General features: G+C 35.4%; 1 protein-coding gene across 3 annotated transcripts in view; it reads right to left on the bottom strand.

Annotated features, from left to right (window-relative positions):
- KIDINS220 (kinase D interacting substrate 220) overlaps positions 1–14,159 on the bottom strand; it is a 139,668-nt gene that overhangs the window by 79,636 nt on the left and 45,873 nt on the right. For all 3 annotated transcript variants that reach the window (XM_023728285.1, XM_023728286.1, XM_023728287.1), the window contains exons 11-15: positions 12,874–12,972; positions 7,696–7,873; positions 4,055–4,219; positions 2,833–3,012; positions 1,316–1,481 (exon numbers count right to left, since the gene is read on the bottom strand). In XM_023728285.1, coding sequence (XP_023584053.1) covers positions 1,316–1,481; positions 2,833–3,012; positions 4,055–4,219; positions 7,696–7,873; positions 12,874–12,972 — 788 coding nt within the window. The remainder of the gene's footprint in view (positions 1–1,315; positions 1,482–2,832; positions 3,013–4,054; positions 4,220–7,695; positions 7,874–12,873; positions 12,973–14,159) is intronic.

Raw genomic sequence — 14,159 nt, 5'->3', positions numbered from 1 at the left:
CCTCGGAAACCCTAGAGGGCAGTTCTACTATGTCCTATAGGGTCGCTATGAGTTGGAATCGACTTGATGACAAGGGGCTCTTTTTTTTTTTTCTGAATGCCATTTAAGAACTCAGGTTTTAGAATATCTGAAGCATCTACCAGAGATTTAAAAAGATGTTTTAAAATATTCTTTTCACAGTTATTCCTGGAAATAACCAAATTATCTGTACTTTGAGTCTCTGAATGAATATTATTTTTGCATTAGTTCCTTTCTCCCTTCCATCTCTGAATAAACTCTCCTCTCAATCCAGTAGGTAAGCATTCCTTTTAACATACAATCTGGGATCACACTGTTCTATACTGTGTGGTCTTGGTTTATACTATTTTAATTGTCCTACTTATTAAAAATACCATCTCATTAATTTAGAATGTTTTTACTCTCCTTAAAAAATATTTCCACAATTATTTTATTCTATTCTGTTTTCTTTTTCACGTTTTCACTTCAAATTTTCATTTTTAAATCCTTTTCTTAATACTTAATCCTATATGCTAATTACTTATAAACTCTTACCTGAGTTTTCTCTCTTATATTCATGGTTTTGGTGTTTTATCTGACTTGGCCTATTCACCTTTATTTTCATCTGATTTATCTCAAAAGAATTTTTAAAATCTTCATCTTTTAGTGAATTTTTAATTCTTTAGCTAACTTCTATTAAACTTCTTTTGCATTCAATTTTCTCATCTTATTCTTTTTTCTTCCTTTCACTGTACTTTTCTCTGGAGTGTTCTATCTTTCCTTTAGTACTTGATTTAAATGTTTTCTGAATTGTTTTCTCATCTATTTCCTATTTTATCTTAATAATAATTTTATATAGGCAAGTAAATGTATTTCCACCGAGGAGGAAACAACAGCTCAGAGAAGCCAGCTGAGATGCCCGAAGTTATACACTAATATGAGGAAGTGCCAGGGCTCCTTGAAGGATCTAGGTTGGTGCCTATAATAAATGCTCTTTTCAAAGTATGTTCCAAAGGATGATTAACAAGTAGCAAGGGGGAAAAAAAAGGTTTATGGCAAAATAAAATTTCGTGAATCAAAGTTAAACAGGTTTTTTACAGAAAGGTGTCCCTGACCTTTTAATGTCCAAGAAGGAGATAAAATATGAAGTGTTTCTCCAACTGATTTCACCAGGGCATTTTTTTTAATATAAAAAGTTCAAGGCACCAATGTTTTTTGGAACATACACTGAGAAATGATACACTATAAGCTTTATTAAGTGAAAAAAAATTTCTCTTCATCTTATTAAAGATTACTTCTGTCAAAGGAACCAACTCACCTCACAGGTAAAGCCTTAGTAGTTTGCTCTGGCAATTCAGGTGGATTCACAAACATCAGTTTGAGGAGGAGTTCCAAATATCCAATATGTCTTGCCAATCTAGTACTGAGGACCCAGGCCCAATTCCAACTCTCTCCTTCTCTTCGTCCACCAAAGTAAATCACAACTGAAATTTATGGTTTGAAAAAATTTTCCAAAATAATCATTCGTCAAGTAGCTTCTTTTCTCCAATAACAAAATTTCTGATAGTCAAATACCATTAATGACAGGTAGGCTTACATAAAGAATTTAATTAATTAACCTCCCCCAACATACAGAAGGTATATAGAAAATGGAAAGTAACCTAACTTAAATATGACCTCAGAAACACAAATCAGAAAGACAATGTCTTAAACAGAAACATATCATGTAGTTCAGATTTTGGTTTATCACTATTTGCAACTGTTGAAGTTACCAATTCCTTCAACAGCCCAGTCTATTTCTTTCCTTGCAACTGAAGGTATCCCAAGAACCGGAATTATATTTTATTTTTCTACTTTGCTTTTGGATTTAAAAAAAAAAAAAAAAAGTCAGGATCAAAATGCTCAATTATTGCCTGACTTCAACCAAGAACAAACTAGTAATGGCTATGAAGCCCTATTTTCAGAAAAGATTTAAATGTAAACCGTTAATTAACATACAAAAGGATAAGTATAATAAATTAAAGAGGTCTGTTTAAATATGTATAACTAGTACCTTCATTTTTAAAGCTACTCAAGATAGCCTGTAGAAAATGTTCCTCTAGGTCAATTTACAAAATATCAAAAAGATCAACTTTCTCACCAAATTATGAAAATCACTTACAGGCTTTAACCATTTATGACCTGTGGGACATAGTATCCCACTCACTTTTTCCAGCTCTCAGGTTTCTTGGGATTCTACTTTTCCCACTAAAAGTATTTGCTGCCCTCCAGTTGGGACTTGTGTAACAGTGAAAGGTGAAAGAAAAGTTCATTGAAGCAAAATAGCTTCAGCCTTAAATGTGAGGTAGTATACCCAGGAAGTGTGATTCAGTAAAAATTTTGTCTCTTTTGGCTTTGGTAGAGCTAGACAGGCCTTGTAAACATATTTATATTTTCCTTGTAACAGTTAGGGAGCCCTGATGGGTTTGGGGTGTGTGTGCGTGCGTGCGTGCGTGCGTGCGTGCGTGCGTGCGTGCGTGCGTGTGTGTCAGAGACAATAAACCCTGCCACCCAGGACTGGTGGGACAGACAGGCACCCACCAATCCTGGTGCCCAAGAACCCCCCAAAGTTTGTCGGACCCATGTATCCCCAAATAATATTTCTCAAAATCCATATTAGCAACCAAATATTTAAGTACACTCCATGACTCAGCATGCTTCCATTAATGAAAACACACGTTATCGAAAAAAATTCAAAGCAGAAAATAACAGGCTCTTGAAAAGGTTAAGAGACAGATACAGAGTAAAACAATGAGTTCTGACATTTTCAAAAAAAGATAAAAAGCAAAGACTTACTAAAGAATATATGTAACAGAGCCAAGAGGCTCAATGAAACTGCTATTCCAAGATTTGGGTCAATAGTAAAAGCGAACAATAAACCAAAGCCTCCACAAAGTAACAGGGTAAGAAATACTATAAGCCATGAGAACTGAAACAGAGGTTCAATCTGTTGTCCTGCAAAAGTCTTCATTTCATCTGAAAGAGAAATTAATAAGAAAACCTTATCCTTGTTTTAAAATATACAACTTTTAACTCAATTTGACATTTTCACATTTTCAAAATAAGCATTTATTGGGAACTTTACTAAGTTGCTAGAATGTTGCTACTTAACCATTGTAAGCTATGTTCTTTTTTGATAAACATAAAAATCTCATTCCCTAGGGCTCACCTACCCTTGTCTCACCCACTCTCCTTTTTCATACTCAGAATATACAAAATCCTTTTCCACCTGTCAAGATTTTGTTTGTATTTATCTTTTGTAGTTTGTATTACACAAGCAGGAGAGTACTGTTTCCATATCCAAAACTAAAAATAATCACTTTGTTTTTGTGTCTTCAAACTACATATCATTACCCCCATTCCTCTTTGGTACTCCTCTTCACCTCCTCCCCTTCCAATCACATTTGAGAATACTGTTCTTAAGGTATGTGTTCAACCAAATGAGACCCAAATAAGTCATTCTTTCATTAAGAAAAAAAAAACTCTGGGAAATTTTTACAGGCAATACTGAAACCTGTCCTTGAAGAATGAGTAAGATTTTGTCAAGCAAAGGGTGTGTGTATTGGGAGGGGAAGTGGGAGAAAGACCTGTCTAGGAAGTGACTAATAGAGGGAGCAATTCAAGAAAAGTGTATAGCCTGTTCTTATAAGAGGATCTAGCCCCCTGTGACTGCACCACAGAGTACACACGGAAGATGGTGCTGGAAAGTGTGACCAAACAAATCAATACGTCTAAGAAGGGCCCTGAGTATCATGATTGTAAGTAGCACATACAGAAAATTTGCTACCTAAGGGTTTTAAGTGGTGTTATGACACGAATGGATCTGTGTTTTAGAAAAAGAACTCAAGTGATGGTGCGGAGGATCAACTAGAGGGGTGCAAGAGCCTAACAAATTCACTTTAGTAAACTGTGTAACACACATACCCATAAATAAAACTCTGTATTTTTCCTTACTTCTAAAAAAACACAAGAGAAAACCATGCTATATATATGGACTTTCTATAAACACACCCTTTACCTTCTAGTTTCTTGAGTAAGAAAGATTTTCCACTTCCCCACTGTGCATACAACCCTACACAAATGGGCGGCTGCATGGTAGGTTCGCTGAGAATATCCGCCAGGGCACTGCTATATAAATCATAACCAAGCATGTCACCATCTGTTTCAGTAGGAGACAAGTGTCCTGCAATTATAAACACACCATATTTACATTAAAAAGTGACATTACTATTAGGAATATCAATTCTTATTTGTCAATTATTTATTTAATTAGAGAAAGAAACTTTATTTGAAATGTTTAGATCTATATAAAAATAGGTACAAAAATTCTTAGATTAATACCATAGTTCAACGTAAGACACTTATTGATTGTAAGATGCATCATTTTTTTTTAACATTTTATTGTGCTTTAGGTGGAAGTTTACAGAGCAAATTAGTTTCCCGTTCAATAACTTATATACAAATTGTTCTGTAACACTGACTGCCATCACTGCAGTGTATCAGCACTCTCCCCCTTTCCACGCCAAGTTCCCCATTTCCATTTACCAGGTCTTCCTGCCCCTTCCTGCCTTTTCATCCTTGCTTTTGGGCAGGTGTTGCCCATTTGGACTCATATACTTGATTGTTTTAATAACAGGTGTTATTGTTGGTTTTATAGACTTGTCTAATATTTGGCTAAAAGGTGAACTTCAGGAGTGGCTTCAGTTCTGAGTTAGAAGGGTATCTAGGGGCCGCAGTCTCAGGGGTTCCTCCAGTCTCTGTCAGACCAGTAAGTCTGGTCTGTTTTGTGAATCTGAATTTTTTTCTACATTTTTCTCCCACTCTGTCTGAGACCCTTTACTATGATCCGGGTCAGAGCGGTCGATGGTAAGAGGCATCATTATTATACACAACTAAAAAAGAAAAAATGCTGCCAAACTGTGATATAATTGCTGTCTTATCCATCAATTATAGGTCACATTCCAATTTCCAAGATGTTAAAATGCAGAACAATGTGCATTTCAGAATCAATAAAATATGGTAATTAAAACATAAACTAGTACGTAAGAATAAATGTAATACGTGGAGTCGGAATTGACTCGATGGCAGTGGGTTTGGTTGGTTTTTGAGAACCATACAAAAAAAGCTACAAACTGTTACTGAAGGACATAACAGAAGATGAGAAAAACAGAGATATTCCATGGTTCCAGACAGAAAGGTTCAACAATTTAAATATAGTAATTCTCCCAAAATTAATCTATCACCTCAAAGCAATTCCAATCAAAATCCCAAGAAAAGTTAAGAAGAGCAAATAAGAATAGCTAACAGAAAAAAATTTTTTAAGACTACCAAAGGATAGTTGTCATTGGAGAATCAAAAGGTACTATAAAACTACAACAATTAGAACATCATAGAACTGGCATAAGCTATTAGCATAAACAGCATTTCAAATGAATGGCTAAAGGATGAATGAGTAAGTGGTATTGGGAAAGTTAGCCACCCGTTCCACAAGTCTCATACCTTAAAATAAGTTTCTGAAGCATTAAAAAATTAAATATAAAAAGTAAAAACCATATAAGTACTAGAAGAAAATATAGGAAAAAAAACTTTCTAAATCTTTGTATGGAAAAGGCCTTCTTCATCAGTAAAATACTAAGGGCAGAACTATAGGAAAAGACTGACAGAATAAGCTACAAAAATGTGTAATTTTTAAATGGGGAATTAAAAGCCATCACTATAAACAAAGAATAAACTTGGGGAGGGAAGGGATGCAACATTTAAGATGGAACCAGGATCAATATCCATAACATATAAAGACACCAAAAATAAATTTTTTAAAAACTCACAAAAAAAGTGGGCAAAAATACAAAGAGGAAAATGGCAGAATTATAAATAGCCTATGAACATTTTAAAAGATCTCAATTTAACTAATAGTTTTAAAATGGGATTTTTTTTTCTTATTGATCTAATTAGCAAAACTTAGAAGGCTGGAAATACCCAGTGTTGGCAAGGTTGTAGGGAAATTTCATTATCACATACGGCCAAAGGGAGAAGAAACTGTTGCAACAACTTTGGAAAATCTATCAAAACTGTCGGCATCTGGTGACTTGGTAATTCTACTTCTGGGAATTTATCCCAAGAAAATAATCCTAAAAATATGGATATATGGCTAAAGATGTTCACTGAAGTACTAGTTGTAACAGCAAAACTAACTGAATATAGAGGACTGAATACACAGTTAGAACCTACAATGAAAAATTATATAACAATTAAAATATGATATAGTTCATTATTAAAAACTTGTAACCACCTTTTAGCCAAGCAATAGATAGGCCCATAAAATAAACAATAACACCTGGCAGGGACACGCTCCTCAGAACAATCAATTATAAGAGATCAAAAGCGCAATATTTGCCCAAAAGCAAAGAAGGCAGGAAGGGGCAGGAAATCAGGACAAAAGGAAATGGAGAACTTGGGACAGAAATGGGGAGAGTGCTGACACATTGTGGGGAATGAAACCAATGTTATGGAACACTTTATGTATAAACTATCGAATGGAAAACTAATTTGCTCTAAAACTTTCACCTAATGCACAATAAAAAAAAATTTTTTTTAAAGTTTTATAATATGCTATGACCCAATAAAACATTTTTACAAAGGTAAAGACAAGTCTGGCGGGTTATTCAAACAATTACAAATTGAGAGGTAGATGACAGACAACAGAGAATTGGCACTTTTTACTATATTCGTATCTTCATTCTTCGAATTTAATACGTGTACATTACTATTATAATCACAAAAATATTTTAAAACACAAAAATTCATAATACAAGAGAACCATACTTAAAAACAAGATCTGAGTAAGAAGGTAAACTTGAAAAGTAGGAGGATTCTACCATCTCCTGTTGGTTTCTGGAACTAACATATTCCTTTTTTGATTCCAGTAGAAAATCATTTTCTATTTCAAAGTCCCACCTAGGAATGATAACATTCTCAAGTACGTTCTTTTCAATCAAAAACTATTTTAGTACAATATTTAAGACACTGTGCTAGATGTTACAGAGGACGCAAAGATAAGAAGAAACAGTCCCTGACCTGAAGAAGTTGGATATAAGGGAGAAAATTCTAAAAGAAATACAATAAAAGGCCATACATAGTAAGTATAAAAAAGTAAGTATAAAGAAAGTGCTTATATATTCAAATGAAGTAAAAGGATTAGTTAAAATTTCACTGAGAAAGGGACAACTGATAGGAACCTTGAAAAATGGATATGATTCTAACAAGCAGAGAGGAGGTAGAGAGGGTATTAGCTGTGGTAGACAAAAGATAAGCAAAGGTATGGAACTGTAAATGCTTGGCTACATTCAGAAAACAGTACATTTTGATAATAGCATAATGTACAACTGGAAGAATAATCGGAGAAAGACTTTTAGAAAAGTTGGCTAAATTTTGTAGAGGTTTTAAAAGCTGATTGGTGACCTTGAATGTATTTAATTTAGAATGCTATAATACAAGAGTTTTAAACAGGGAGGAGTATTTTCCACAGTAAAATAATAACTTTCTCAACTTTTATATTCTCCAGTTAACTGACAAATGCAAAGTGTTTTATTTTTTCACATTTTTTTTTAACAGAACAGTAACTTTTTAACAACTTGGACAGAAACAAAACCCATTACTTACTGGCTCCAAATATTTGAGTTAAAATGCTTTTCTGATGGCTACAGTCAATGTTGTAAGGGGTCTCGCCTGCTTTGTTGGGCCTATAAAGTAACCGTCCATCTTTTGGATTTCTTAAAAGAAGTTCTGCCAGTTTCCGACTCCTCCCACGAATAGCAATATGCAAAGGAGTATCTCCTTTCTGTAAAATAATGGGAGAAAACATGAACTTCCATATTTTTTTACATATAGAATATACATGTAAATAGTAACAATGCTCATGTTTCTGTAAAATAGAAAATTTGAGCTTTTCATATTTTAGAGATTTATATGTAACATTACACATATTAATGGAGTACACATACTAATTTTTATCTCTCTCTTTCCCCACAATTTCTTTCTCTAACTCCTTGTTTAACTTTTTCCCCATATTCCTCTAGACTAAAAGTCATTCTTCTCTCTTTCCCTCAACTCACTGAAAGAGAAGAAACAGGCTTTCTCCTTCTGGCTCCTCCCCGGACATGGATTCACTTGTCTCACAGGTTGTTATCCATCCATCATCCAAACATTTATTGTCCAAGGATGTAAACCACGGTTCCCAACTGATTTGTATTCTATTTCACAGCTTTCTTATTTTGTCTAGAAGGCTTCAAAGTCCATGCTGATATGCCACCTAACAACAGTGATCTTGTCCATTTCTATGACCTCTGTCAATCATCCACCATATAAAACTTCATTATTCTACATTCTTATCTCTGAGCCCTTTATGTCATATTTACCCTTCTCTGACTACTATCTCTACAACCGCTTCCATTCTCTTCATCTTTTACCTTTCCTTCTTACTCACCCTTTCTGACATCAATCTACCTTATTCCCTCAATGCAATCTCCAGCCACTTCAACATGTCCTTCTCTCCTAATGAGCTGGCTTCACCAGCCACCCCAATGCCGTACTCTCCAACAGGCTGGAGTCCTTCCCCCAGTCATCATCACATGGCTTCTCTATACTAGTGTCCAGCCCTTTTCCCCCTCCTTGCATTCATTTCTTCTGATCCCAGTGCTACACTGCAGAGAACTGCTAAAGAAAATAATGAATCCACTATAAAAATCAATTCATCTCAGATATTCATTGAATCCTTGCATTCAAGTAGTTCACAATTAAGTGGGAAAATGTCAGGAAAACAGAAAATTACAATTCAATATAGAAAGTGATATAACAAAGGCTTGTGTAATGTACTATTGGGATGCAGGAATCAGAGTAATCCTGCCTGGAATTCTATATAAATCTTTCATAAACAGATACAGCATTTTAACCAGGTCTTAAAAAGTGAGCTGACTGCAAGCTCACCAAGTAGACAAGGGAAGGAAGGAAAAATCCAGGCAGAGAAAATAGTATAACAAAAACAGGGATAAAAGAAGGTGGTGTGTTCAAGAGTACAATAAATAATTCAATGTGTTGGAGTACAGGTGTGCATGTAGGGAAAATGATAGCAAATGAGGCTGGAAAGGTAAGAAGTCAGATTATAAGAAATCTTGCTTGTATCCATTCTGAGGAGATTGGACTATACCTTGGAAGAAATGAAGACTCATCAAAAGTTCTTCCAAGGTAAATAAGGTAATGTTATATTTCGCTTTCAGAAAAATAAATCTGGGTCAATATGACGTATAGTTAGAGAAGGGAAGAGACTTGAGGTAGAGAGATTAAGTAGGAAGCTGGCATTCCATCCAACCTCAGTCTTCTATGCTTTTTACTGTTTGTAGTTCCTTTCCCTAATTCATGTTAACTATACACAGCACACCAACCATTAACCATTTCAAACTGTTTTTCATACTCAAATCTCCCCAGTCTCATCCATACCTCCTCGCTATAAGCCTATATAGCCTCACCTCACATCTTACTGATTTCAAAAAGCTTCCCTCCTGAACATCCCCTTTCTTACCAACATCACACCTTCCTTTCTGTTTCTTCACTCATCCTTAGTTTCCTTCTCTACTTCTTCCTTCCTATGTCAAAGAAACAACCCTTACATTTGGGCTTAATTCTGTCCTATTAAGTCAACTCTTTCCCCCATAGCACCTTTGATCTCTGCTCTGGCTCATTTTCATGTGTCACAAAACACTCCCATCATCTGATCTCTAAGTCTTTACCCATATCCCATTATCCTATTAAACTACCCTTCCTCTAGCATTCTCACTATTAAATTCCATGAAAAAAAGTTCTCCACACTCAACTCAGTGCCTCATTTCCTCAATAGTAACTAAATTCTTACCTGTTAGTAATCTGAGTTGGATTTCATCCAACATTAATGAAAACTAGTATGTAAAAGACCTTTTCAGTTTGCAAACTGCTCTCTCATACGTGACCTATAAACATATCTTGAAGAAAACCAATGAGCCAATATTTAACAAATTAAATCCTCAGTTCTAATCCACCCTGACCTCTCTATAACACTAAAGAAAAATGACCTGCAATGTTCTTCCTCTGGCTTCTATGGCACAATCTTATCTTGATTTTGATTTTCCCCTTCTTTCTATACCTACTTCTTCCTTTTCTAAATTCTCTTCCTATAGTCTAAACATGGCACCTATTTATTTAACAACAAAAAAATTTTGAGCTCCTACTATATGTAAAGCACAGTGTTGGCTATTTTGGAGGATACGAAGATAAAAGATAAAACAGTCTCTGACCTTAAAAAGCCTATAATCGAGCAGGGAGACGCTGGATAAATATACACAACTATAAAACAAACTAGACTATGACACACCGTAAGAGAAGTAAAATTCTGACCTCTGCTTTCATCTTTCTTCCCACTGATGATCTTAGACACTCCCATGCAACTCTCATCTCAGTAACTGACTGCCAAATTCCCATCATTAGCTTTGATTTCTTGCCCAAATTCTAGTCCCATACTTCCTAATACTGATTGGTCACTGCCTCCAGAATGTCTTATCTGTCCTCAAACTAAACACATCAAAACCTGATTTTATCATCTTATTTTCCCACCTTAACCCTGTTTCTCATCCCCAAACCTGTTAGAAGGCAAAAATATCACACCAGGAGCATTCTGCCAGAAATGAAATTTCTGAAAATGTAGGGAAGACATTAATACATCCTCCTGATAAACTGAGCATAAACAGACAGCAGTGATAAGCTAGGTAAAAATACTAATCTTTATTCTTAAATTATTTTTATGAAATCCTCTGTGAAGAACCTGGTTCAAGACTTACACAAGTTTCTGTCCCAAATTCTGGCAGGGAAGCACCTTATCTGTCATAGGCCCTCAATAAGGATGTGCTGAATGAATGAACGACTGTTCCAAGTACTTGTCAGCAAGTATTACACACTGACTCAAGGTACAGATACACACAAAGAAATACTGAGACATACTCATTCCGGAAACTTCCTAGTGAGTAAGAAGTAATTGTTTATAAATAGCGTATCACAGAATTAATGAGGCTATATGAAATCTTAAAGGTCATTATTCCACTAGTTCCTTACTGAAAATTAGAGGACCAGTGCCAAATATAAGTCAGCAGAAGAATGAGAAAAACAGGCAATATAGGAAGTTTTCTCTAAAGCTAACAAATTCAATTTAAAAAACTCTTCTTTGACCTTATGTCCTTCCTACTTTTTAATATTACCATTTATTTTCTTTTCCATGAAATGATGTTAATATGGTAATGATAGATGGGAGAGTTTTTATTTTTGTTTGTCCTTACTTGGTAAAATAAGGAGCTAACACATACTGGTTCCATGTTTTTTGTTTGTTTAATTGCCTCATAAGTAATAGAATGACAATATATTATGAAGAAAATCCAAATTATATCATCTATTCAAAGGAAAAATTTTCAATACTCCTTACATAAGACAAAAATCAATTCATTTCTTTTCCAGAAATGAACTGAAGTAGAGAAAGAAATAGCCCTGTCTAAAATTAAAACTAACTAAAACCAGGAATCTATTGTACATAAAGTATTAAGCAATTTAAAGTTAAATTTAATGTGGAAAATATGAAAATGTCTCTAAAAGGATTATAACAAGGATATATGGCAAAACATTTTATCTCCTGTTAGTAAACATTAATGCCAGTCTGGCTTGAGAGTCCGTCTTCTCTAGCCCCTTCAGGTTCTTTCCTCCTGATTATCTGCAACAAGCTCTACACATGATGACATCCTCAATGGTGGTTAAAACAGGAGCTCCCCATAACTGCTGTCAGCAACAGAAAGGAGATCTGAAGCAGTTTCTTTAACAGCATACGGCGGGGGGCGGGGGGAGTGTATTTTACCAGATATTTACAGAAGAACTGAGCCAAATGCTGTTTCAACTCTTCCAGAAGATAGAGAAGGAAGGAATACTACCTAATGCATTCTATGAAGCAAACATAATCCTAATACCAAAACCAGACAAAGATACCACAAGAAAAGAAAATTACAGGCCAATATCTCTTAACAACACAGATGCAAAAATTCTCAACAAAATACTAGTGAACAGATCCCACAGCATATTAAAAGAGTCATATACCATGACCAAGTGGGATTTATTCCAGGAATGCAAGGATGGTTCAACATTAGAAAATCAATCAACATAATTCACCACATCAACAGAACAAAGGAAAAAAAAAACACGATTATCTTTATGGATGCAGAAAAAGTATTTGATAAAATCCAACACCCTTTCTTGATGAAAACCCTAAAGAAGATTGGAATAGAAGGAAAATTCCTAAATATGATTCAGGGCATTTGTGAAAAGCCAACATTCAACATTATACTTAAGGAAGAAACACTGAGAGCTTTCCCCTTGAAAGATCAGATAGGAACCTTAGTGGGGCAGTGAATTTATGTTAGTGGAGAAGGAACAATTCAGAAAAGGGGAGTGAGAACGGCTGCACAATTCGAAGAATGTAATCAATGTCACTAAACGGTACAAAGAGAAACTGTTGAATTGGTGTATGTTTTGCTGTGTATATTCTCAACAATAATAACAAATAAATAAAGTTATTATTAAAAAAAAAAAAAATAGCACTGGGCCTGACCACTTCTCAGCATGCTATCAGAATAATCAAGATGATATCATAGCATCAAGTCCCCATACAGATAACCCCAGCACATACTCTCCCCTCCACAGAAGAAAATTATATTCTCTAGATATACAGGTCAGCCAATGGCCTTCGAAAAAGTGTTCTCTCTGAACAGACATTTTTACCTTATCTACCGCAGATACTTTAGCTCCTTTATCTAGCAGCAGCTCTACTACTTCAATATTTCTCATCTTGGTAGCCTTTATAAGTGGTGTTTCACCATCCTGTGGGCAAAGGTAAGATAGTTTATGAGATTAACAGCTTTATTCCTAAACATTTAAAGTCATATAAATACACACGTAAAGAATTTAAATACCTGACTCTGGTAACAATGTATATTTACAATGTTCTCAAAAAAACACAGTTTTACAAACTAAAAAGCACTTTTCCTTTCAAAATCATTCACTTGTATCAAAATAATTTTAGATCACCCCATCGAGAATCGGATATGTCCAACCAATTTGTAAGCCATACCTCGTAAGAGTTACCCTGCCCCGTTACTCCTATTGCCATTTCCCAGGCTCCACCACTGATTTCTGTGGCGACATTTTCACAGGCTACTTCTCACTTTCACCATCTCCCCAGCAACAAATCCCACACTTCAGCCTACAAACGTTCAGGCAAACCAGTGTCTAAACTTATTCAGAAATTTATACCAACGTCCCTTCAGTTCTCTGTGACCTATGGCAACAGGGGAAACAATTTGATACAAACAGTACGCCTTTGGAAACCTCAAAAAGTTCATTATTGCTTTCAAAAATCAAATTAAAGGAAACAGGATGAAATCACACAGCTCAGCACTGAATTAGGAAAGAGAGAAACCTGGGAAGAAGCAACAGGTGGTCACAGCAGCTAACACACGGTTCCAAAGAGAAAAAGAAAAAAAGATTATCAAGGAACCACCTGCAAAACAGAAGGTCTCCCAGGAGATTGTCTGCCCTAGGGTACTGGAGTTACCGTCATTAGTTTAGAAATATGTTGGTCCAGATCTCTAGTAGATGGAATAGGACTGTCTTATGGGTGAGTCCTTAATTTTACTTTATTCATTAAGTGTTCCTGCCATTTCAGTCCAGAATTCAACATGAAAAACGATTACATATAAGGTTAAAGTGTGAAATCGTTGTGTATCTTTCACGCGATTTGAGCAACATAGGCCGAAGTGGGTGGTTTGGGAACTAACAACCATTCACGCTGGTCTTTTAAAAGGAAATGTGTAAAACAAAACAAGACTAACTTTGGTGAAGGGTGAGACAGTACACAATACTGGGGAAGCCAGCACAACTTGTACAAGGAAAGCTCATGGAAGCTCCATAGACACATCCAAATTCCCTGAGGGACTGAATTGCTGGGTGGAGGGCTGTGGGGACCATGGTCTTGGGGAACATCTAGCTCAATTGGCATAACACAGTTT

Source organism: Trichechus manatus, unplaced genomic scaffold (genome assembly GCF_000243295.1).
Source record: "Trichechus manatus latirostris isolate Lorelei unplaced genomic scaffold, TriManLat1.0 scaffold00023, whole genome shotgun sequence".
Classification (NCBI taxonomy): Eukaryota; Metazoa; Chordata; class Mammalia; order Sirenia; family Trichechidae; genus Trichechus; species Trichechus manatus.
This window is presented reverse-complemented; position numbering and strand designations above follow the sequence as displayed.